Source organism: Mus pahari, chromosome 7 (assembly GCF_900095145.1).
Source record: "Mus pahari chromosome 7, PAHARI_EIJ_v1.1, whole genome shotgun sequence".
Lineage (NCBI taxonomy): Eukaryota > Metazoa > Chordata > Mammalia > Rodentia > Muridae > Mus > Mus pahari.
The window spans coordinates 72167285-72189767 of record NC_034596.1 but is presented as its reverse complement, the minus strand read 5'-3'; the positions used below and the strand labels follow the sequence as shown (position 1 = coordinate 72189767).

The following is a 22483-nucleotide window of genomic DNA, read 5'->3' as shown; positions in this document are numbered from 1 at the left end:
CTTTTAATTTTTGTTGTTGTTGATGTCATTTGGTCTTTCCAGACAAGGTCTCTGTGTATCTTGGCTGTCCTGGAACTCATAAAGATCCGCCTGCCTCTGCCTCTGGAGTGCTGGGATTAAAGGCTGTGCCACCATGTCCAGCTGTTCTGACATAGCATTTCTGTATGTAGGCCAGGCAGACCTTGAATTCACTCTCTTCCTGCCTCAGCCTCTTAAATGCTGGATGTTCTGTGTGCGCTACCATGCTCAACCTCAATTAATTAATTAAAAACTAAATTCCCTTGCAAGCTGCCACGATTCTCTATCAACAGTGCAGCTTCTAACTAGGCACTGGCCTAAAGTCAAGGCAGGTGTGGGAGTTTGAATAAAAGCGTGTGGCCTTGTTGGATTGGGCATGGTGTTGTTGGAGGAAGTACATCGCTAGGGGCTTGAGGTCTCAGAAGCTTAACCAAGCCCAGTAGGCTCGCCCTCCCTGCTGCATGCTGATCTGGACGTAGTCCCCCCAGTCACTCTCCTGCACCATCTCTTCCTGCACACCACCGTGCTTCCTGCCATGACGATAATGGACCAAACCACTGAACTGTAGCCAGCCCCGGTTTAATGTTTTCCTTTAAAAGAGCTGATGTGGTCATAGCATCTCTTCACAGCCACAGACCTTAACGAAGAGAGCAGGTAAGGAAGTCTCTACACCTGGTTCAGCCAAAGCAGACTGTCAGTGAATTTAAGGACTCAGGAAACAACTGACAACATAAGCCACTCAAGAGTGTGCCCTCTTCTGGAGAGGTGTATCATTACAGCCTGGTTCTGTGTCACTAGGTGACATTAGAAGCTCTCAGAAATCCACTGAGCTTGTTCTCGAAAATCTCCTTTCGGTTCCTGGTGTAGTAACTGCTCAGGACTTCAAAACAGACCTGTATTTCCAGACCTCAGCCACTAGTGCTTCACAGGAGGCAAACAAGGCCCATCTGGTTCGCCTACTTTCTTTGAGATTGTTTTAAAATTATTACCATCACCAGCACCACCACCACCACCATCATCATCACCACGTGTCTATGATGGCAGGTGGGGTGTGCACCTACTACAGCACATGGAGGTTAGAGGACAACTCCATGTAGTCTGTTTTCTCTATCAGGGACCAAACTTAGGTTCTCAAACTTATGATATAAATGCCTTTACCTGTGACCCAAATACCACGCTAACCGTGCCAAAAGTGTAATACTTATGCCAAAAGCTACACAGCTAGCACATCACTGTGAAAAACATGTTCAAGAATCCACTGTGAGGCCAGACACTTGGGGGAGGCAGGCAGATCTCTATATGAGTTCAAGACTATCCGATAAGTTCCAAGCCATCCAAGGGATACACAGACCCTGTCACAAAACAAAACCCACACAAGAGATAGCACTATCATTCTGATATAAAAACTTTACCTCCTCCCCAAAATGTATTTTTCCCAGACTAAATAATATACACTCTCAATGAAAGAAATTACTTATTTAGCAAACTCTTCATATGCCTCATTGATGGACTGTCTACCAGTCAGGAAGCTACTTGCTGCTCTAATTAGTATATCTATTTTTCCCTTTTCTTCTTTTTAATCCAGTCAGGGTCATGTAGCCCAGGCTAGCTCAAAATCATTATATCCCCAAGGATGACCTTGAACTCCTAATCCCCCTGCCTCCGTTTCCCAAGAGCTGAGATGTTGATCACAGACCACCATATCTAGTCAGATATACTTCTCGAATAAAATACGAGGTTTGAGCCAGCAGGTACCAATGGTACCCATCAGTTGGTTCAAGTCCTCCCCACTTCAGTGTACTGGCCCACAAGGAACTCTGCACCCCACAGAGGAACTCTCCTGTGCTTTGAGTGTTCAGCACCCTCAGGATTTCATCAAATGCAACCAGAAGGTATTTACAGTTATTCTAGACTTATTTCCCCCAAGAGAGGAGAAAGCTCCTATTACACTATGTAATTACTTATAGTAAACTATTTTACACCAAACAAATGTACTTTGTATTTCTAAATCAAAAGCATTCTATTCTTTTATCCAACTCATATTCTGACATTTACAAGAAAAAAGCCGAGAGATAATGACATCTGAGGGCATTAGTGTCATATTAGCAATGACCATGACACGATGCCAGGGACACAACATTTGCACATCGGCGTACGGGACGAAGCAGCACTTTGCCATGATCCTGAGGCTTAGCAGTTCCAAGAATAGGTACATTTTAGCAGCCATGGGTGTAACCGTCCACTCACCTTACATCCACCTCACCTCCGACGTGCATGAGAAAAGAGCCATCGGGTTGCTTTAGGGAGTACAAGTACTGAAGGAGCTTCTCCCTGGGAATGGTGGGAGAGAGCAGAAAGGACAATGGTTAGTGCCATACAGTAGTGGACCCTTGTAGTCTCCACCCCCGAGGCACGCAGCTTCACCTGTTAATGACGTTGTAGGCTTCCTCTGTGCCAATGATGCAAAGCGCATTGACAGCTGCATAAGTGGGTGCAAGGTGTGGGTACTGACCAGGGCCCCCTCCAAAGCCACCATCTGAACTCTGACACAGCTCCAGGAACTGACACACACTAGGTGCATGGCCAAGGGGAAAAACAAAGTTAGACAGCATTAATTTCCAAACTCCAAATCCCTTTCAGATTCCAACCTTCCCTTACTTATTCCCCTATCTTCAAAGGGGTGAAAATCTCCCCTTGCCACTTGACTACAACCCCCCAACTTTTAACTCTTCATCCTGCTCCCGTCAGTTTTGTGCACACTCCTGAGTCTTCTATTTAAGCATTTATCTTGCCATATTGCAGACACCTTGAGGCTGGGAGGAAATCTCTGGTAGACCTGGCGCTGAGTCCCATGCTTCCTGACCAACCTTTCTCTTACATTTCAGTAAAGTTTTCACCTGCATCTGGAGCAGTACAGACGCCTCTGAGGACCTTTCGATTCTGCCTCTAGCTCATGGCTCAACTGCTGCTCTCCATGCAAGTCACAGGTCTAGATGCATCACTAGACTTCAGCCTGCAAGCATACTTTCTCACCTGAGACCTCCCAGGCAACACCCTTCTGTTCCCACCACCAGTAAGAAGCCAGTTTGAGTGGAGCTCCACCATTGGGAAGATGGAGAGCAGAAGGCTCAAGACAGCACTGCTGGGGTTGGAGGCGAGATGCCCCAACACCCGCAGGCATGCTTAGTTGGGTATTGGTCCCCAGCTGCTGCTGCTGTTTGGGGAGGTAGACCCTCACAGGAAGCTAGGACTCGGGTAGACCTAGAACAAGGCCTACTTCCTGTGCACTCTCTTCTTTCTGAGTGTACATGTAAAGCCAGCTTCCTGTTCCTGCTGCAATGTGTTCCCTGCCAAACAGCCCCTTTCACTTTTGCCTGTAAGCTGCTGTTCTTCTTCTCTTCATTCATTTTATGTCTGCCACTCAGGCATCTTTTTTTATATACGTATAACAACCCTAGAAAATGGGTCCCAGGGTGTCCCCACCCCATGTGCTTTTTTTTGTCTGGCTTCTTCATGACCCATGACACTGTCTGAGGTGACGAATACAATGGAACTGAATTGACAGGATTGTGTGGCCGATTTTCTAGGTCTTTGACTGGCACATCAGATCTGGATTGGGTGCCCCACACTTGTTGAACCTGCCTGTGAGGTTACAGTGATTTTCCCAGATCTGAGATCAGAGGTGATTCCACACCTGCCAAAGTCACCAAATCACCGTGCTTCGCCATCACAGCCTGAAGCCAGACAATGGCTTTGGAGCGCGGCCAGATAAGGACCCGGTGTTTGCCTCTCTTTTCGGTATTGTTGATATTTTAAGAGCATTAGCCTGGACATTCATGAGCACCACTACAGTATCAAGGAAAGACAGCAGAAAGGGCTTGAGTGGCCTGGGGCATTTTATCACTGTGATGAAAAGGTAACTAAGTCGGGCACTGCTGACTCACACCAGAGAAGAGATTTCCCTCCATGATTCTTTCCTGCTAAATGACAGAGGCTCCAGTTTCCTCACAACACAAACCTGTTCTGAGAGGATTTGCTGCTGGGCCTGGCATCGGTGCACTTTTGCTTCAGGTGAAGTGGAGGGAGCCTTTGCTTGCTCAGGGCTTTCCAGAGCTTACAGGAAAGACCACTCCAGGAAGGACCAAGTGAGGAAGGCCCAGGTTATAGCATCCTTCCTTCCCTACATCTCCCAGTCACAGCCTTCCTATCGGGAGAACTCCACCCAAGACACCTCCTGGCAAGCCCGTCTTTCTAGTGGTCGAGGCCTTCTTTCTGGACTGCTTTATCTCATTTATTATTCATTTCCTCTTTCTTTCTTTTCTTTTTTAAAACGAGACACAGTTTATTCTGAGTCCAATATGAGTGTCGAGAAGCACGGTTTCAGTTCCAACACAGAAGTAGTTACATAAAATTTTAAAATCTTTTTGTAAATTAGTTTTTGAAAGTTAGCACACAACCTGGTGGGTTTAGTCATGGCATCTGAGCTTATGTGTCTTACAGTGTTCTAATTCATCCTCTCCACCATCCTCCCCTGTCTGCCTGCACTCCTCCGCTCACCCAGACAGCACCCCCTTCTGCTTTCAGCCACATGTGTGTTCCAATATTATCTTCCCCTTTCCCTTGAGCTCTCTTCCTTCCTTTGCATGATCTTTCCAGTTGTATGACTTACACACGTATAGAAATACAGGCATATATGTACCTTTACACCATCAGCTCATTATTGCTATTCTCTGCTGCCAGGGAGACCATAAAGGCTCATTTCCATAAAGGCAGATGTTCATTACTTCATACCCACAGCACACAATTTTCTTTCTTGAGATAAGGTCTCATGTGTCCCAGGTTACCCTCTAGCTTGCTAAGGAGCTGAGACTGACCTTGAATTTCTGACCCACCTCCTCCACCTCTTCCCAACCCCCACCCCCACCCCAGCCACCTCCAAAGTATTCAGATCACAGATGCGGTTCATGAGGTGCTGGGGGTCTCTCATCACTAAGATTCATCAGCAGGCCTCTGTTTTCTGGTTTGGTTTGTTCTTTTGAGGCAGGGTCTCTCTCTCTACAGTTCAGTGTGGCCACAAACTCAGGAATCAGTCGGCTACAGCCTCCCACGTGCTATGATTACTGGTGTGACCATCACACCGTACTTTTAATTCCAGGCTTTCCATTATGTGCACAGGCACAGCAACAGACTGGCTGTTTTAGTCTTCACAGGTTAAGACAATTCTTTTTTATTTTTATTTTTTTGGGTTTTTCGAGGCAGGGTTTCTCTGTATAGCCCTGACTGTCCTGGAACTCACTTTGTAGACCAGGCTGGCCTTGAACTCAGAAATCCGCCTGCCTCTGCCTCCCAAGTGCTGGGATTAAAGGCCTGCGCCACCAGGCCCGGCTAAGACAATTCTTTTTGCTTCTCCTTAGACCTAAAATCCTTATTAAAGGATTGAAATTGGAGTTTATAGTCAGAAAATAAGCAATTCTAGAGTACTTTTTTTTTTTAAAAGAACAAAAGGTTTTAACTGAAATACTACACAAAAAGGCCAAGAAGCAATGAACTGAAATAAAACTCAGCAGATGGACCGGAGCGGTGTCTCAGTAGTTAAGGGCCCATGTTGCTCTTGCAGAGGACCTGGGTTCAATCCCCAGCACCCACATGGCAGCTCACAACCATCTGTAACCCCAGTTCCAGGGGATCTGATGCCCTCTTCTGGCCTCAGATACAGGGTGCACAGACACACAAGAGACTCATACACATAAAATAAAAATAAATCTAAAACAAAAAACTAAGACACCGTCAACAGACTGGAGCAGGAAATGTACGCTACTCAGTGCCAGAGCATATGCACACAGCCTGGGCTCAATCTCCACACCACAGGATGCCTTTTCTTTTCTTTTTGGTCTTTTGAGAGAGAGTTTCATTATGCAGCCTGGTCTAGCCTCCATCTTAGAATCCTGTCTAAGTCCTCCAAGTGCTGGAATCACCCATGTGGTCTACTGGACCCAGCTGCCATTAAGTTTGAGGCAAACCTGAACTATGTAGGAAGTGCAGGCTAGCCTGAGCTACAGAGTAAGACCTTCAAAACAAAATTAAAAGGAAAACCAAAAATAGTCACCTAGTATCTGTTTCTCCCCCAGCTCCTCAGGTCGAGTACTGTAACGAAATGCAACACCCCTGACCCAGTACCCTGAAGTCCAGAATGAGTGGGGATCTGAATGTTCCAGACACCTTGCTGTCCTGGCTCCGCACCAACATTCCTCAGCTGATGGCCCAGAGGTCGAGTGAGGAAACCGGAGGCGGGGCTTCCCCTGGGCCTCACCCTCCATACTACAGAACATTCTGATCCTCAGACTTTCCAACGTGCAACTTAAGGAACAGACAAACTGAAGTGACAAGCTGTCATTAGCAGACTTCTTAGCAACTTTAAAACCAGAATTGTTAATGTACTCCCCTATCAGAAAGGGGAGGAACACTTACAGACCAAAAATTCATCAACTAATAAAAAAATAGCAACCAGAATGCTTTGCACAAACAGCAAACGACACTTTATGAAAAGCAAGTATGCACAAAAGCATGCGTTCCAATACGCCACAGGCACATGGGGTTCAGACACAGATGCCAATCGGGGTTAAATAGGGGGGGCAAGCTTTGCATCCTAGCATACACATCTGTTGAGCTATGTATTGTATGTAATGCTAAGTGTGGGTCCCCAAGACCTAGTTGCCCCCAAGATGAGAGTCTGAACATAGACTCAAGTGACACTATATGACCTTCCCCCCAAGTTATTTCTGATTGGTGAATAAAGATGCCTGCAGCCTATAGCTGGGCAGAATTGAGATATGTGGGACTTGGGGTTCCTAGGCTTGCCATAGGTCAAAGAGAGAGAAGAAGGAAGACACCATGAGTTAGGAATCAAGAAAGTATGGCCACGGGCTGGTCAGGGGTGGCACATGCCTTTAATCCCAGCACTTGTGAGGCAGAGGCAGGTGGATTTCTGAGTTCAAGGTCAGCCTGGTCTACGGAGTGAGTTCCAGGACAGCCAGGGCTACACAGAGAAACCCTATCTTGAAAAGCAAAAACAGAAAGGAAGGAAGGAAGGAAGGAAGGGAGGGAGGAAGGAAGGAAGGAAGGAAGGCAGGCAGGCAGGTCACGAGGGCTGGCCAGTTGGAGTTAAGAACAGCCCAGATAAAACATAGTAAGTAATAACTTGGGGTTATTGATAGGAAATATATTTTAATAGCATAGAAGGTAGCCTTAGTGCTATATAAAGGTCTTTATTCCAGGAACTGAATGGTCAAAGGCCGGGTAGAAGCCCCTGAAATATTTTCTACACATATCAATGACCAGCAAAGTGGAAAACCCTCTTGTAGATAAAGGATTTTCAAACCCAAATCATGGGCACTGGAATCAACGTAGTAATAAAGCCCTGGGTTTCCTGAAGATGAAGTCTGTGCCATTACCAGAGGCCCAGGTGACTTGGATACCCACATTGGATACCCACAAATTCTGAGCACCACCCATCTTTGCTGCACCATTAAAATTACTTCAGGGAGCTGGGTGTGGTGGCGCACGCCTTTAATCCCAGCACTCGGGAGGCAGAGGCAGGCAGATTTCTGAGTTCGAGGCCAGCCTGGTCTACANTGAGTTCGAGGCCAGCCTGGTCTACAGAGTGAATTCCAGGACAGCCAGGGCTACACAGAGAAACCCTGTCTCGAAAAACCAAAAAAAAAAAAAAAAAAAAAAAACAAACAAACTTCAGGGGATATTTAACAACAACAATAACAACAACAACAACAATAACAACAACAACAACTAACCCATACCTAGTACCACTTAAATGTGAATCACTGAGGGCAGATGCAAGTTTTTAACTCTCCACATTAATCCAACACTCACCCAAATCCCATTCCTTCTTACACTCAAGTGTGTACAATCTCCTGTGGATCTTTGTTTGGCTATTGTTTTTGTTTTGTTTTGTTTTTTGAGACAGCCCTTACCATGTAACTCTAGATGGCCTGGACCTCACTATGTAGACCAGGCTGGCCTTGAACTCACAGAGATCAGCCTCCCACTCTCTTCTGAGTGCTAGGATCAATGGTGTGCACTACCATGTCCAGTTTAGTTTTGTTTTGTTTAAAGGGCCTATAGCCCAGGCTGGCCTGTAACTCACTACATAGGCCAAATTAGCCTTAAGCTTGCAGCAATCCTTCTCCTTCAGTCTCCTAGGTACTGTACTGAAACTACCATGAGCTGACAAGTCCCAGGGTAACTCAACGCTGCTGGCCTGAGAACCACCTTGTGGAGATCAATAAAAAACCACCTGTCTGGTCCAACAGGCAACCTTAGTCACAGGGGCAACTTAAATCTTTTTTTTTTCAATTCTTTTTTTTTTTTAAGATTTATTTATTATATGTAAGTACACTGTAGCTGTCTTCAGACACTCCAGAAGAGGGAGTCAGATCTCGTTACAGATGGTTGTGAGCCACCATGTGTTTGATGGGATTTGAACTCAGGACCTTCGGAAGAGCAGTCTGGTGCTATTACCCGCTGAGCCATCTCACCAGCCCCCCTTTTCCAATTTTTTATTAGATATTTTCTTCATTTACATTTCAAATGCTATCCCAAAAGTCTCCTATACCCTCCCCTCCGGCAACTTAAATCTTAATTCAAATTAATTAAAATAAAAAAATTTAGCTCCTCAGTCTCACAAGCCACATTTCCAGTGCTCTGTAACTATATGCTTAGCTAGTAGTGACGATAGTGGGTCACACATAAGCCACAGAACCTCCCCATTATTGTGGACAGTCAATTGAATACTTCTCTGACATTCAACTATATAGAGAATATAAAACTTCTAAGAGAATCAAGTTCAAGGGAAGAGTATTTTGGCCTTAGTTTTTAATTTTAATTTCATTTATTACAGTTTAAGTGTATGATGTCCACCAGACATTTATTATAGCTTAAGTAATATGTGTGTGTATGATGTCCACCAGACATGTGGAAGGCAGACGGCATCTCTGTGCACTTGGTTCTGCCCTCCCAACTTCACAGGGATCCCATGGGATCAGACTCAGGTCACCAGGCTTCTGTGCTAAAGGCTTTTACTAACTGAGCCACCGCACTGACCCTATTGTTGGTCTCCTTGGACTTCTTGTAATGGTTAGACTAATCTAGACTCAGAACAAAACTGTCGCCAATGGGGACGATGAAGGATTCAAAACTATGTAAATAATGTCAAACAAGCAGGAAATAAATCAGAGCCCAGTGAGAGTAATAAATTATATGAAGTAGGTACAACTAGCAAATAGCATACTGAGGTCAGTGCTGGGGGAAGGGAATCGTCTCAATACCAGCTCAGACAGGACTGGGCACACAGTGGGGAGGGCCTGCTGAGGAGGCTGTGAGATGCAGATAGCTCAGCAAGTGTTCCTGTTCAAGGTGGCAACAGCACTGCAAGAACCACACCTGGCTCTAGCCTCGTTTTTCCAACTAGGAAAATTCAGATTATACTTCTAAAAATAGTATTTAAAAAAAAATACTAAAGCGGGAAAGGAAGCAAACCATTAAAAGGATTAAAATTACAGCCAACCCAGCAAGGAGGGTGCCCAGCTACTTGCTTCCTAGTTCAGATTCTAGTAAATAACAAAAAGTGAGGCTTATCTGTAGTAAGAACAGCCTAGATTAGACTTTAAAAACATCTCTGGGGCTGGAGAGATGGCTGCGCAGTTAAGAGTATGGACTATACTACTAGAGGACCCCGGTTCAACTCCCAGCACCCACATGGCAGCTCACAACTGTCGGTAACTCCAGTTCCAGAGGATCTGGCACTCTCACAGACATGCAAGCAGAACACCAATGCACATAAAAATAAATTAATTTAAAAAAATTCTGGTCCTGGGATGTGTGGCTTGGTGGTAGATTTTTGCCCAGCAAGCACAAAGGCCTGGGTACAATTTCCAGCACACTACTACTACTACTAACAACAACAACAACAACAACGACATAAAGCAAAACAAAACTTCAGCACCAGAACAGGTTACCACAGAGACTTCAGACCTAGAACAAGTTCCAAGGGAGACTACAGTTTGGCTGCAGTCAGCCATGAGCAGAATTACTTAGGAGAGGAGCTGCTGGGAGGATACCTGGCTTCTTCCAGGAGTAATTCCTCCAGAGCTTATTCTACAAAACAGCGGTATCTCGTGTAACACAGGGTACTGCCTCAACTAGGTGGAGCCCAATAGTGACCAGAGGCCAGAGCTACCCACAGTCTTTGCTAAGCCCATCCAGACAGCGGCTATTGGCAAGCACAGTCAAGTTTAAAGGGGGTTGCGCAGAGCAGGGTTTCTCCCCGTTGGCACAACTGTCAGGGTCAGTTTCCTGTTTTGAGACTTTCCCCGTAGCCTCCTTGGCCTGTGCCCACTAGATGCCAACAGAACCTGGCCCAGAAAAATACCCAGAATACTGGGTATGATGTCACCACTGGAAGGTAAGGAATCGTGTGACCTATACTTTTACTTTTAAAGGAGGGGCTGGGGTAGCAGCTCACGTGGTGGAGTGCTTGCTTAGGGTAGGAGGCTCCCCTATGCTAAGCTCACCGGCACATTAAAATGACATGGTGGCACACGCCTGTAATCCTCACATTTCAGAGGTAAAGGGAGACGGATCAGAAGTTCAGATCATTCTTGCATAACAGTGTCTCTTATAGCCCAGGTTGGCCTCAGACATATGTGGCCAAGGATAACCTTCAATTTCTGATCCTTTTGCATCTATCTCCTCAGGACTGGGATTACAGTCATGCACCACCACATCCAATTTATGCAGCACTGGGGATTGAACCTAAGGCTTTCTGTATGTTAGGCAAGCACTCTATCATAGAACCTCATCCTGGACTTAAAAGCCTCGTTTTAACAGTACAACGGGCTCCCTGTGGTTCTCACTTTGCTCTGTGGGGGGTGGGGGGAAGTGGTTAGTAGATGGGCATGGGAATCACATTAAAGTAGTTCCTTCAATGCCAAGCCAAGCAGGTGTCCGCTCCAAAACTCATTCATTCGTTTTATGTGAGCACACATAGAATTTTATGTATAATCTCTTAGGAGATGCCCACCTCTGACTTTATTATCCTTGAAACAGTTGACACCTGCAATACTAAAGGCCTGGCCTTGCTGGCCTCCTCAGCCATCACAGGAAGTTAACCAAAGTGATTCTGTCCACTAGAGGGAACCCGACTTGTGTTATTTCCTAAACAAATAAGCTGGAGAGAGAACAGACTAGGAAAAGGAGACAAACCTTCGTGCCTGTATAGGCTGTATGTGGCACGGGGATGAGGGAGGGCAGCAAAAGCAAAGCCCCCAGAGCTAGAGCCCCACCCGGAAGGGGAGAGACATGGAGGGATGAGGGAGGGAAGGGAAGGGCAAATGGTGTAATTATGTTCTAATTTTAAAAACTTAAGAATTATTTCAAAAAATAAAAATTTTAAATTAAAAAAGAAAACACCCAAGGATCTAGGTTTTCAAGTGCAAGTTCCGATAGTGTATGGACTCTGACTGTCATCTCTCTTGAGGTTTTGGTTGTGACCCTTGGCCTTTAGTGGCTAATCTATCTCTCCAGCCCTGATTTTTATTTTTCTAAAAATAACTTTTAAAATGCATATTTTAAGCACATGTCTTTGATCTCAGCACTTGGGGGAACAGAGGAGGTGGATCTATCTCTATGAGCTCAAGGCCAGCTTGCTCTATGGAGTAAGCTCCAAGGCAGCCAGAACAACAGAGAGACCCTATCTATCAATCAATCAATAAATAAATAAATAACCCCAGCACGCGGGAGGCAGAGGCAGGCAGATTTCTGAGTTCGAGGCCAGCCTGGTCTACAAAGTGAGTTCCAGGACAGCCAGGGCTACACAGAGAAACCCTGTCTCAAAAAAAACAAAAATAGGGCTGGTGAGATGGCTCAGTGGGTAAGAGCACCCGATCGCTCTTCCGAAGGTCTGGAGTTCAAATCCCAGCAACCACATGGTGGCTCATAACCATCCGTAACAAGATCTGATGGCCTCTTCTGGAGTGTCTGAAGATAGCTACAGTGTACTTACATATAATAAATAAATAAATCTTTTAAAAAATTAATTAATTAATTAATATCTTTCAAAATGTAGGGAATCGACATTTGAGTACAATACTGAATAAAAGGATAAACCTAAAAATAAAATAGATAAATGAAAAGGCATTATCCTAGCTCAGGTAGTCTGAAAAACAATCGTTACATTTTTACAAAAACTAGTAAGATTTCTCGGGATCTAATATAAATAGTCATTTCCTTCCCAGTCAGTGCTACCAGGCTCTGATCCCAATGAGCACTATCTGGACCATCAATTAACTGCTGCTTAGGACAATACAAAATGAAGCATCAATACAGGAAAGTCTTAAGCCATTTAAAAGTTCATGAAACTGGGGCCATCAAGAAAGTTCAGGGTGGAAAAGCTTGTCCCACAGACTAACAGTGAAAAGCTGGATATAAGGATTCAAATCCATGATCCCAGCACTCGTGCATGGAGCTGGGGGGGTGGACATAGAGCCACCCTGGAGCTCCTGGGCCAATCACCCTGAGTATGCTGAGCCTCAGAAGCAAGGAGCAGACCCTGCCTGAGTGCCTGAACGACTACCAAAACTTGTCTTCTGGTTTCCACACGTGCACCGTGGTACATGCATGCCTACTAGTGATCTACACACTCATGTACACATCATACAACACACACACAATAAAAGTAACAAAATAAAAAATATGTTAAGATGTCTGAGAGGGCAAGAGCACTTGCTGTGGGAAGTGTGGACACGCACGCATCTCTCTGTCTCTATCTGTCTGTCTGTCTGTCTGTCTGTCTGTCTGTCTCTCTCTCTCTCTCTCTCTCTCACACACACACACACACACACACACACGCATTCCTTCATTAAATCAAGATACAGCCTATGGTAGGCTTACCTAACATGCATAAGGCCCTATTCACTCTCATACTGAAAAACAGAAACTAGACTTTAAAGTTCACTAAAGCAAGTCAGGTATGGTGGCTTACACCTGAAATCCCAGCACTCAGAAAGTGAAGCAGGAAGACGCCATGAGTTTGAAGCTAGCCTGGGCTACATAGTGAGTTTCTGTCTACAAAGTGAGATCTGTCTCTAAAACTGGTAATAAATTAAAAAATAAAGACAATTTAATTCATGCTCAGAAGAACCATGAATTAAATACTTTCAAGACAGTTGTAAAACAAACTCTTAGCCATTGATTATTAAAATGGTTCTTGAAATTGAGACGAATCGACTATTTTCAAAATACCCACTTTTGGGGTGGAAGGAACAATAAGGTCTCACTATGTAGCTTTGGCTAGCCTGGAACTCCCTATGCAGTCCAGGCTGGCACCGAACTCAGAGATCTACCTAGCTGATTAAAGACGTGCACCCCATGCCCAGCTACTTTAAGTAAAATGTAAAGCATCCCTTGGCACTGACGCTCTAAAGAGGCCTCTCCTCCCGTCTAGAGCTCTCCCTCCACCCTGTGTGTCCTGGGTCAGACTCAGGCCTTTGTACTTCAAGGCAGGTGCCTCGGAGCCATCTCACGGCCCCTCTTCCTATCTGATACTGCCACAAAAGCAGCTGACCCTGACTTCCTCAGAGAAGTGGCCCTGAAAAAGGACCTTCTGTGCAACCTAGCAAAACAAAGGAAGCTGCTGGTGTGGGCTCCCACTGCAGGAGCCGCCATCTTGTCTCTGCACCCCACACGGTCTGGGTCCTCTCTCGGGCCTCCAGGCCTCCATGGGTCTCTCACAAACTCCTCCTTCCCATCCCTTCTCTCATATGCATCATTCCTATTCTAGCATACATCCTGACAGTGTAGGCATTGGGTGGGGGGCTTCCCAAACAACCCTCAGCCCCCATCTGGTATTTCAAAAACACCCTGGCCTTTATTTATTTATTTATTTATTTATTTTATGTAAGTACACTGTAGCTGTCTTCAGACACTCCAGAAGAGGGTGTCAGATCTTGTTACGGATNGTTGTGAGCTACCATGTGGTTGCTGGGATTTGAACTCCAGACCTTCTGAAGAGCAGTTGGGTGCTCTTACCCAGTGAGCCATCTCACCAGCCCCTGGCCTTTATTTTGACAATTAAATTCCTGTGACTGCAGAAACTGGGTCCAACTCCACTTCCAGAGCTGGAAGCAAGCAAGCTTGTTGCAATGTCTGGATTTTAAAAACAAGGCATATTTTCCCTCTGCCACAGAAATATGAATTCTAAGGGTTAATGGCTTAATTCTTTATTATCTCCTCCATCCACATTCATCACAAGACACCCTTCCAGGGAGGCGAGAATGAGAGGTTATTGTTAAGAGAGAATGAATGAGACAATGTAAGTTCTGTTCTTCTGACCTGACAATGTGACCAAGGCAGGGGCTCTGGGACTAGGGAGGGCTCCAGCGAGCCGCCACGAGTCTTGGCACAGCTGCTACCTTCTGCTGTGGGCAAACCAACCTGGCTCAGGACGCTTGCATCCCAAACTCCCTGCCCTCCAGAGTACAAGGGAGTGGGGGCACAAAGCCCAGAAGACGTGCCTGCTCTCAGTAAACCCCGTAGGTTCAATTCCTGGCCGTCCTTTCCTAGGTCAGTATTTCCAAGGTTGGGGCAGGGTCAGTTTTTGTGCTTGTTTTTCTTAAGATACAACCCGTGATGAGCACGGGGTGCCACCTTACAAGCTGCACCTGCACCAGCAGTGTGGGGCACAGCTACGTTGCTTGCATGTCTTGTCATCAATCAGAGGTCAATGAGACTGTGAGTCTCACAGGGCACTGGTACCCAAGACAGTTACCCACCTAGTCCTGTGGCGAGCTGGCTGTTCCCAGCCTTTATACCTCCACGGAGGTGTGTAAGGAAGGTAAGAGCGTTTTGATTCACAGTGGTACATGCTTTCTGTGACGTTTCATCACAACTGTCAGACATGATCTTTGAGAACATGAGGACTTGTTCTCAAAGATCCAAAAGCCAGAGTACATGGGAGGCTGGGGCAGGAGGATCACTGTGAGTTGGAGGCCAGCTTGGTCTACAGAGTGAGTTCAAATCAGCTACACAGAGACCTTCCTTATCTGAGTAAACAGGGTTTTTGTTTGGTTGGTTTTGGTGGGCTTATTTTTATTGTTTTGTTGGAGACAAGGTTTTTCCATGTAGTCCAGGCTGTCCTTAAACTCACAAAGATCTGCCTCCCAAGAGCTGGGATTAAAGGCCTGGACAGACACTACCTGCACAGACCTTGTCTTTAAAAAAAAAAAAAAGAGAGAGAGAGAGAGAGGAGGAAAAGGGAGAGAGAAAGGAAAAGAGGGAGGGAGAGGACGAGAGAGGGAGATGGAGGGAGAGAGATGGAATGAAGAAGAAAATAACCGAGACCTCCTCTAGAAGTCGAAAGAGTTGCTCTACCCACCAGTTTACAGCAGAGCTTCTGAGTGGAGGAGTTTCCGGAAGTTGCTGGAGGTCAAGGGAAGGGTAAGGGTTTCTCTAGAACTCGGTTTCCCCTCATTTACATCAAATAAAACAGGAACAAAAAGAATTTCAAATCCAGAATGTGATTCCAGAGGACACCCCAGGCTCTCCAAAGCCAGAACTCACTCTGTAGCCACTATCTGGGGGATGGGCTCGTCAAGGAGTTCCAGGCTGTGCAGGATCCAATAGCAGAGCCAGGGGCGGCTGGCGTCCAGACACTGAGAGAGACCGGGAGAAAACACACCCTTTAGTCAATCGATCCAAGGTCCTGTGACAAGGCTACATCTGTCTTAGTCCCTGAAGCCTAGCAAGGGGAGGAGGAGGAGGCAGGCACCCTCACTCACTGGGACAACAATCAGTAAAAGAAGGGTGCTTTCATCTGTGACAATAGAACAACAGGGAACAAGTCTTTTTTTTTTTTTTTAACTTTTTCCAATTTTTTTATTAGGTATTTTCTTAATTAACATTTCAAATGCTATCCTGAAAGTCCCCTATACCCTCCCCCACCCTGCTCCCCTACCCACCCACTCACACTTCTTGGCCCTGGTGTTCTCCTGTGCTGGGGCATATAAAGTTTGCAAGACCAAGGGGCCTCTCTTCCCAATGATGGCCGACTAGGCCATCTTCTGCAACATATGCAGCTAGAGACACGAGCTCTGGGGTCACTGGTTAGTTCGTATTGTTGTCTTAAACCCTCCTTAAGTCCCTACTGCAGGAGTCCTAGCAAGGCTGAGCAGAGAACTTACACACAGGGCAGTTAACTGCTGCTGCTTTCCCTATGAAGACAAGGAAACACATCTTCTCACAAGGACATTTCCTGAATTCACTCATTTACAGATTCAGCACAGATTTGGTATCTGCTTGTGCCAGACATTAGACATCGGGGACATGGCGATGTCAGAAATTGATTCTGAGTTTTGGGGTGCTCAGCATGTGGAATACTGACTGGCATGGCTATCTTAGAGGAAGACGCAGGAGTGTAACTTACATAAGCCTAAGTTACCCAGTGTCTTCCCGGAACAAGGTTAGCAAAGCACCCGTTAGGTGCTTGGAGGACCTGGAGGAAGATGAGTGTGTCTGGAGACAGGGCAAAGGCTTCTGGAGGGGATGCGTGCACAGACCTCGATCCTAAATCAGGTCAAACATGACGGCTGAGCATCCGAGCTCATCAGGGCAGGTGGCACCAGTTACAGGTTCTATATGTTTAAAGTACATCAACAAGTACTGGGGAGACTAATTTTCTCCAGGTTATAAAAGAGTAAATGCCAGAGTTGGGGTGTAGGCTGTGTTCCTTAGGTTACCTATGCTAGGCTTGGAAAACCTCTCCACAAAACCAAAAACAAAATCAAACTCTGAAAGAAAAGCCAATTAAAGGCAGCGCTATCCTTTGTAAAGGGAGGCAGGGAGATGGGAGCCCTCCCTGCTGGTCACAGCCTTTTCTACCCCCACATGGCTCTTAGTCCCTTCCATCATCTCATGGCTCTTAGGATCCTGCTTTAAGATTCACTCTGTTTGGTGTCCTCTGGGATTCAAGTCCTGGTCCTCTGGCCAAACTGACTTTGATCTACAAGTAAAGGGAGTCGGGAGAAAGTACGCTGTGATCAAATGATGAGGGACAGGCCTAGCCCATCTAGAATGTTCCACTAGCTCTAGGGGTCTAGGGGCTGACAAAACTGGAGGAGTTTTGTTGGATTTTTGGTTGTTTGGTTTTTTTTTTTTTTTTTTTTTTTTTTTTTTTTTTTGGTTTTTTCTAGACAGGGTTTCTCTGTGTAGTCCTGGCTGTCCTGGAACTCACTCTGTAGACCAGGCTGGCCTCGAACTCACAGAACTTCGCCCTCCTGCGCACTGGGACTAAAGGCATGTGCCATCACCTCTTAGCTGGAGAAGCCTTTCTTTAGCCCCTTTCATAAGTATAGATCAGCTCTGAAACAGCAGTCTGATTCCTGCCTGCAGAGCCACGTGACCCAGCCGGTGCATCTATGACAGGTGAGACCAACAACAGCCTTTGTGTTCAACCAGGAGCACTGCCCAGAGCTTGACAGGAAGTCCCCAGGCCGGGTTTTACCTCATAGGCATCTGTCAGTTGTCGAAGGCCTCTTTTCAGATAATGGAAGTGTTTCTCCCTCTGCAAAATGAGCCTGGAAAGAGAAAGAGTCTGTGAGCCCTTCTATAAGCTCACACAGGCACATGCACACTCTTATACACACCTGTTAGGACATTGCCCAGTCACTACGTGGACTCCTGGTAACTTCAGTATGTACAAAAGCAACTACCCCAGGGAAAAGAGGCAGGCGGCTGAGTTCTCTGGGTGCCTGCACACTGTTCTGGTTAGTGTTCTGAGAGGAAACACTTTGTGAAGGAGGGGACCGCCCTGCACTGGGCACACGGCACACACTGGTTGGTGTTGACAGTCTACTGGAGGTCTTCTCCAGGACCTAGGACTGCAAGCAATCCAAAGGGCAGCACCGGCCGTGCTATAAACAACCTAACTCAGAACCCTGCTGCTTCCACCTCCCCCACTTTAGTCCTTCCTTCTGAGACCACTTGTCTGAGATCTGTACTTTGTCCCTTGCCCACCCCTTGGTTGTCCATCTGTTACTCTGGCCCCAAAATTCCACCTCCCACGTGCTGACCCACAGCCCTGGCCAGAGGATGCTTTTTGTATTCCAAGGGCCTGGCACACCCATGGCACTGGGGTCAGCAATACTGGCTTTAAGATGGAATGTGCTGCCCATGGCCACCTGCAAGGGCAAAGAGAGAGGCGGGACTTCTTGCTTAGTGTTGAAAGATGGCCTGTGTGGTTATGTAAGAATGAAAAGTGGAAAGAATGTCGACATGTTCACTGAGCCTGCTGACTACAGGAATAATGGGGAAAAGAAGCACTCTCTTTAGGTAGTCAATAAACAATTGTTTCCAGAACTCCCACTGCTCCGTGCTCAGAATACGATCACTAATGTGGTCTCTATCTCAGAAGAACCTTCCAAGGCAAGAAGAGAAATTCTGTCTCAAAAGAAAAGCAATGGCGGTGGTGTACCCGCCTGTTGTAATCCAAGCACTCAGAAGGCAGAAGGGTCACAAACTCAATAGCAGCAGACACAACGAAACGAAAGGAAATAAATGCCTCCGCAGGAAAAAAACTCACAAGGGCGTTAAGAGACAGAGGGGTCTCTGAGCAGGAAGGACTGTTCTTTAAGTCACTGAGAGGGTTGTAATGTCTTTCTCAAGTGCGTAGGTGGTTTTCAAATCAGATGTTACGAAGCGAGGGAATTCCCCACTCGGCCCCTTCCCATGCATCCGCTGGCCTCCTGCTTCTGCCCTGCTCTGAACAGAGCAAAGACCCTCACAGAAGGCAGCCTTGCTCCTGCGTTCCCCAGAATACGGGGAACTTCAGTATCATTCACCAAAATACGCTTGAAATAGATACACACAATAAAAGTCCCTAGTTCACCAGGCAGTGGTGGCGCACATCTTTAATCCCAGCACTTGGTAGGCAGAGGCAGGTGGATTTTTGAGTTCAAGGCCAGCCTGGTCTAGAGAGTGAGTTCCAGGACAGCCAGCCAGGGCTACACAGAGAAACCCTGTCTCGAAAAAAACAAAAAACAAAACAACAACAACAACAAGTTCCTAGTTCAGGCAACAGAAGATGGTCTTAGACAGTTTGAGATGCAGACAGGAACCCAGATCACACATAAGAGATGGGACAGGTGAAGCTGTAGAAGGCAGGAGGTCAGAACTACACGGAGAACCATCCTTAGAGAGAGACAGGAGCAAGACAGGAACCAGGGCAAGTCATGTCACAGGCAATGCAGGAGGAGAGAATCATAACGAAGTATTTAACAATGGCAGATGATGTAGGAAGACTGAAGAAAAAAGATGACCAACAACAGAGTGGCCAATGACCTCTGTGAACACTGAAGGCAGAGTTCAAAGCAAACTACATTGACAGAAAATAGTTGCTAGGTGTGGTAAAGGTGTGTGCATTATAAGCTTAGTGCTGGAGGCAGGAAGATCAGGAGTAAAAACCAGAAGAAAGAGGAAATGACCAGACTCAGTTTCTCTTTCAGAGGGTGTGATGGTCAGAACTCCTGTGTAAGGAGCATCTCACACGTCCAGGATGACTGTTCCCTACAGTGACGACCTGCTGGTGGACCAGACAAGTAAAGGCTAGGTAGAGCCCTGTCCACTCGATGCTCTGACCTGGTAAGTGCAGTGGCTCTGAGCTCACAGGAAAGCAGGGGAAGGCAGAAATCTCCTCCCTAAGAGGACAGCACTGAGACAAAAGCAGGATGATGAAATGGCCAGGCAAAAACCAAAGAGGCCACCAGAGCATGTTTTAGTTAATTAAGTTAAGGTGTTGGAGCCAAGGCACATGGGAGAAGTAGGCAGAGAGAAGTCAGACTGGAGAGGGCCAGAACTCGGAAGTCCATTAAGGGAGTTGTTCAAAGCCTAAAAGAAGGCTGGGTATGGTAGTGCACACCTTTGATCCCAGCACTTGGGAGATGGAGGCAGGTAAATCTCTGTGAGTTCCAGGCCAGCCTGGTCTACATAGCAACTTCCAGGACAGCCAGGGCTACAAAGTGTGACACTATCTCAAAAAAAAAAAAAAAAAGACACAAAAAATACACTGAAGCAAAGCTGGGCATAGAAGCCCAGGCCCTAAACCCAGGACTCAGAAAGCAGAGAGGCAAGAGGGCTGCTATTAGCTCAAGTCTTCATAGTGAGTGCCAGCCCATCCAGAGAGCTTGTCTAAAGAAAACCTAAGGGCAAATGGGAGCCTGGGATACAATAAGGATGGCTCTGAAAACATGCTAAGCAAAAGAAGCTACTTACAAAATACCATATGTTATATGATCCCGTTTATAGGAAATGTCCACAAAGGAAAAACCCTTAGACAGAAAGTAGATTAATCGGTTGCCTAGAGTTGAGGAAGATGAAGGCCCTCAGGGTGGTGACTAAGGGTATTCTTCAAAGGAAATGGTCAAAAAAATTAACCTGGATAAGGTATACGGCTCGGTGAATATGCTAAAGCCAATGAATGATGTATGAATTATATTTCATGAAATGTTATTTTCTCCTAAAAAGGGACAAAGCTGATCATGGTGTGTGCCCATAAGCCCAGCGGCTGGTGCAGAAGACTGTCCAAGGCCAGAGAGTTCCCACTTCCTGGGCTTTTAAAGCACTAGCTGTACAAGCCTTAGGACCCCAGTTCCATCCCTGAAGCCTGGGTAATGGCAGAAGGATAACCAATTCCAGTCATCCTCTGACCTCCACAGGAGCCTACACATGCATCATACACACGTGTGCACAATAATAAGCAAGTAAAAAGGATTTTAAAGGGAGTTGCTGATGAGGTTTAGACAGCGGGGATGTGAACCTCCGATAAGGAAGAATTCCGTATCCTCAGAGGCAGAGAAGTTGTGATGCGCGGGTGTGTGAACCCAGCCAAATCTTGGGAGTCTGAAGTGGGAAGGAGGAGACAGAGGAAACCATGTGGATGACAGCCTGGGACTTCTCAGGAATGAGGAGCCCAGAGCACAGGAGCTACAGACTGGCTGCTGTGGCGACGGCGGCAGACAACACATGAGATGAATAAAGGGACCAGGAGCCAAGAAGAAGTGTGTGCTACCTTGCCCGGCTTCCTTGATGGGAGTATTTGGGAAACAGCAGTGAGAAGAGCAGACTAAGGGGGGGGGGAGGATGGGGGGGTGGTAAGCACATTTCTGAAATAGCTTGAGCATCCTGGTTCAGTCTGAGCAGGATGGAACCGCAGGCCTATGACAAGTCTGTGACAAGAACAAGCAAGACCAGCAGTGACTGGAGACCCCAGAGGCAGGTGAAATCAAACACTACCGGTATCCGGACTCTACACTGGTCTTACCTAAGTAGTCCAGGCTGGCTTTGAACTGAGGTCTTCCTGCCTTACCCTCCCAGGTTCTGGGGGTTACACACACACACATACCACAAGCCAGTCTTTGGTTGGGGCTTTTGTGTGTTTGTTTGTTTGTTTATGTTTTTCAGAGACAGGATTTCCCCAGGTAGAACAGACTGGACTGTAACTGGGAGATCCTGCCTCTGCCTCTGCTGAGATTATCAGCAGGTGCCACCATGCATGGCATTTTTATCATCCTGAGTTAAATAACTAAACAAATCCTTCGAACGTACAGAAACGCAGCCCAGTGGAACAGCTCAGCACTAGGAGCACTTTGGCCTGACACCTTGAGTTCAGTCCTGGAGCCCACATGGTTCAAGGACACCACTGAGTCCTTCAGCCTGTCCTCCGACCTCCAAGTACCCATCCCATGCACATACATCACGCCCACAGACACACACAGCATAAATAAGTGGAAAAGAAAATGTTTTCAAGTACTGAAACGCTAGGAAGTCCTCTCCTTGTCTTTTGAACAATCTTTTGCTATGACAGGGAGCTTTTCAGTCACTAAGAAGTCAGTGAGCTCTGAGGCCAGAGGGAGCTTTTGGCCTCGAAAGGCAACAGATGGGCTTGCTGAAGAGAAAGAACTGCCTGAACACTAGCTGCTCAGGAAACACCTCCTCATCTACCTCAGGTCCTTAGAACCTGAGTCAGCCCGAGGTAAGCCCCTTTGAGGAGCACCCCTCTAACCCTGAGCCTCACCCACAGACAGCAGGCCCAAGAGCCATGGAGAGAGGGACTGTTTTCTAGCTGGGTCTGTGTGAAGAGAAACTTCAGCTTCATGTGCTGGAGGGAAAAGAAGGGTAGAGGATTCGGGGAGAGATTACTTCCAATGACATTTCCCCAAGCCAACTTCTTACTTCTTCCATTCTCATCCATTTAATTATAAGCATATAAACGTACTGTTAAGTTGAAGTGTTCAGTTTATTTTGGTCAATCAGAAATTGCACTAAATTGCACACACACACACACATACACACACACACATACACACACACACACAAACCATGCTATTATGAGCTCTTGTGTCCC

The 22483-nt window shown here is 46.4% G+C and overlaps 1 protein-coding gene across 1 annotated transcript in view; it reads right to left on the bottom strand.

Moving 5' to 3' along the window:
- Window positions 1-22483, bottom strand: part of Fntb (farnesyltransferase, CAAX box, beta) — a 93729-nt gene that overhangs the window by 39586 nt on the left and 31660 nt on the right. The window contains exons 3-6 of the mRNA XM_021201830.2: window positions 17588-17660; window positions 15649-15740; window positions 2443-2589; window positions 2266-2349 (exon numbers count right to left, since the gene is read on the bottom strand). Of these exons, the coding sequence (XP_021057489.1) occupies window positions 2266-2349; window positions 2443-2589; window positions 15649-15740; window positions 17588-17660 (396 nt within the window). The remainder of the gene's footprint in view (window positions 1-2265; window positions 2350-2442; window positions 2590-15648; window positions 15741-17587; window positions 17661-22483) is intronic.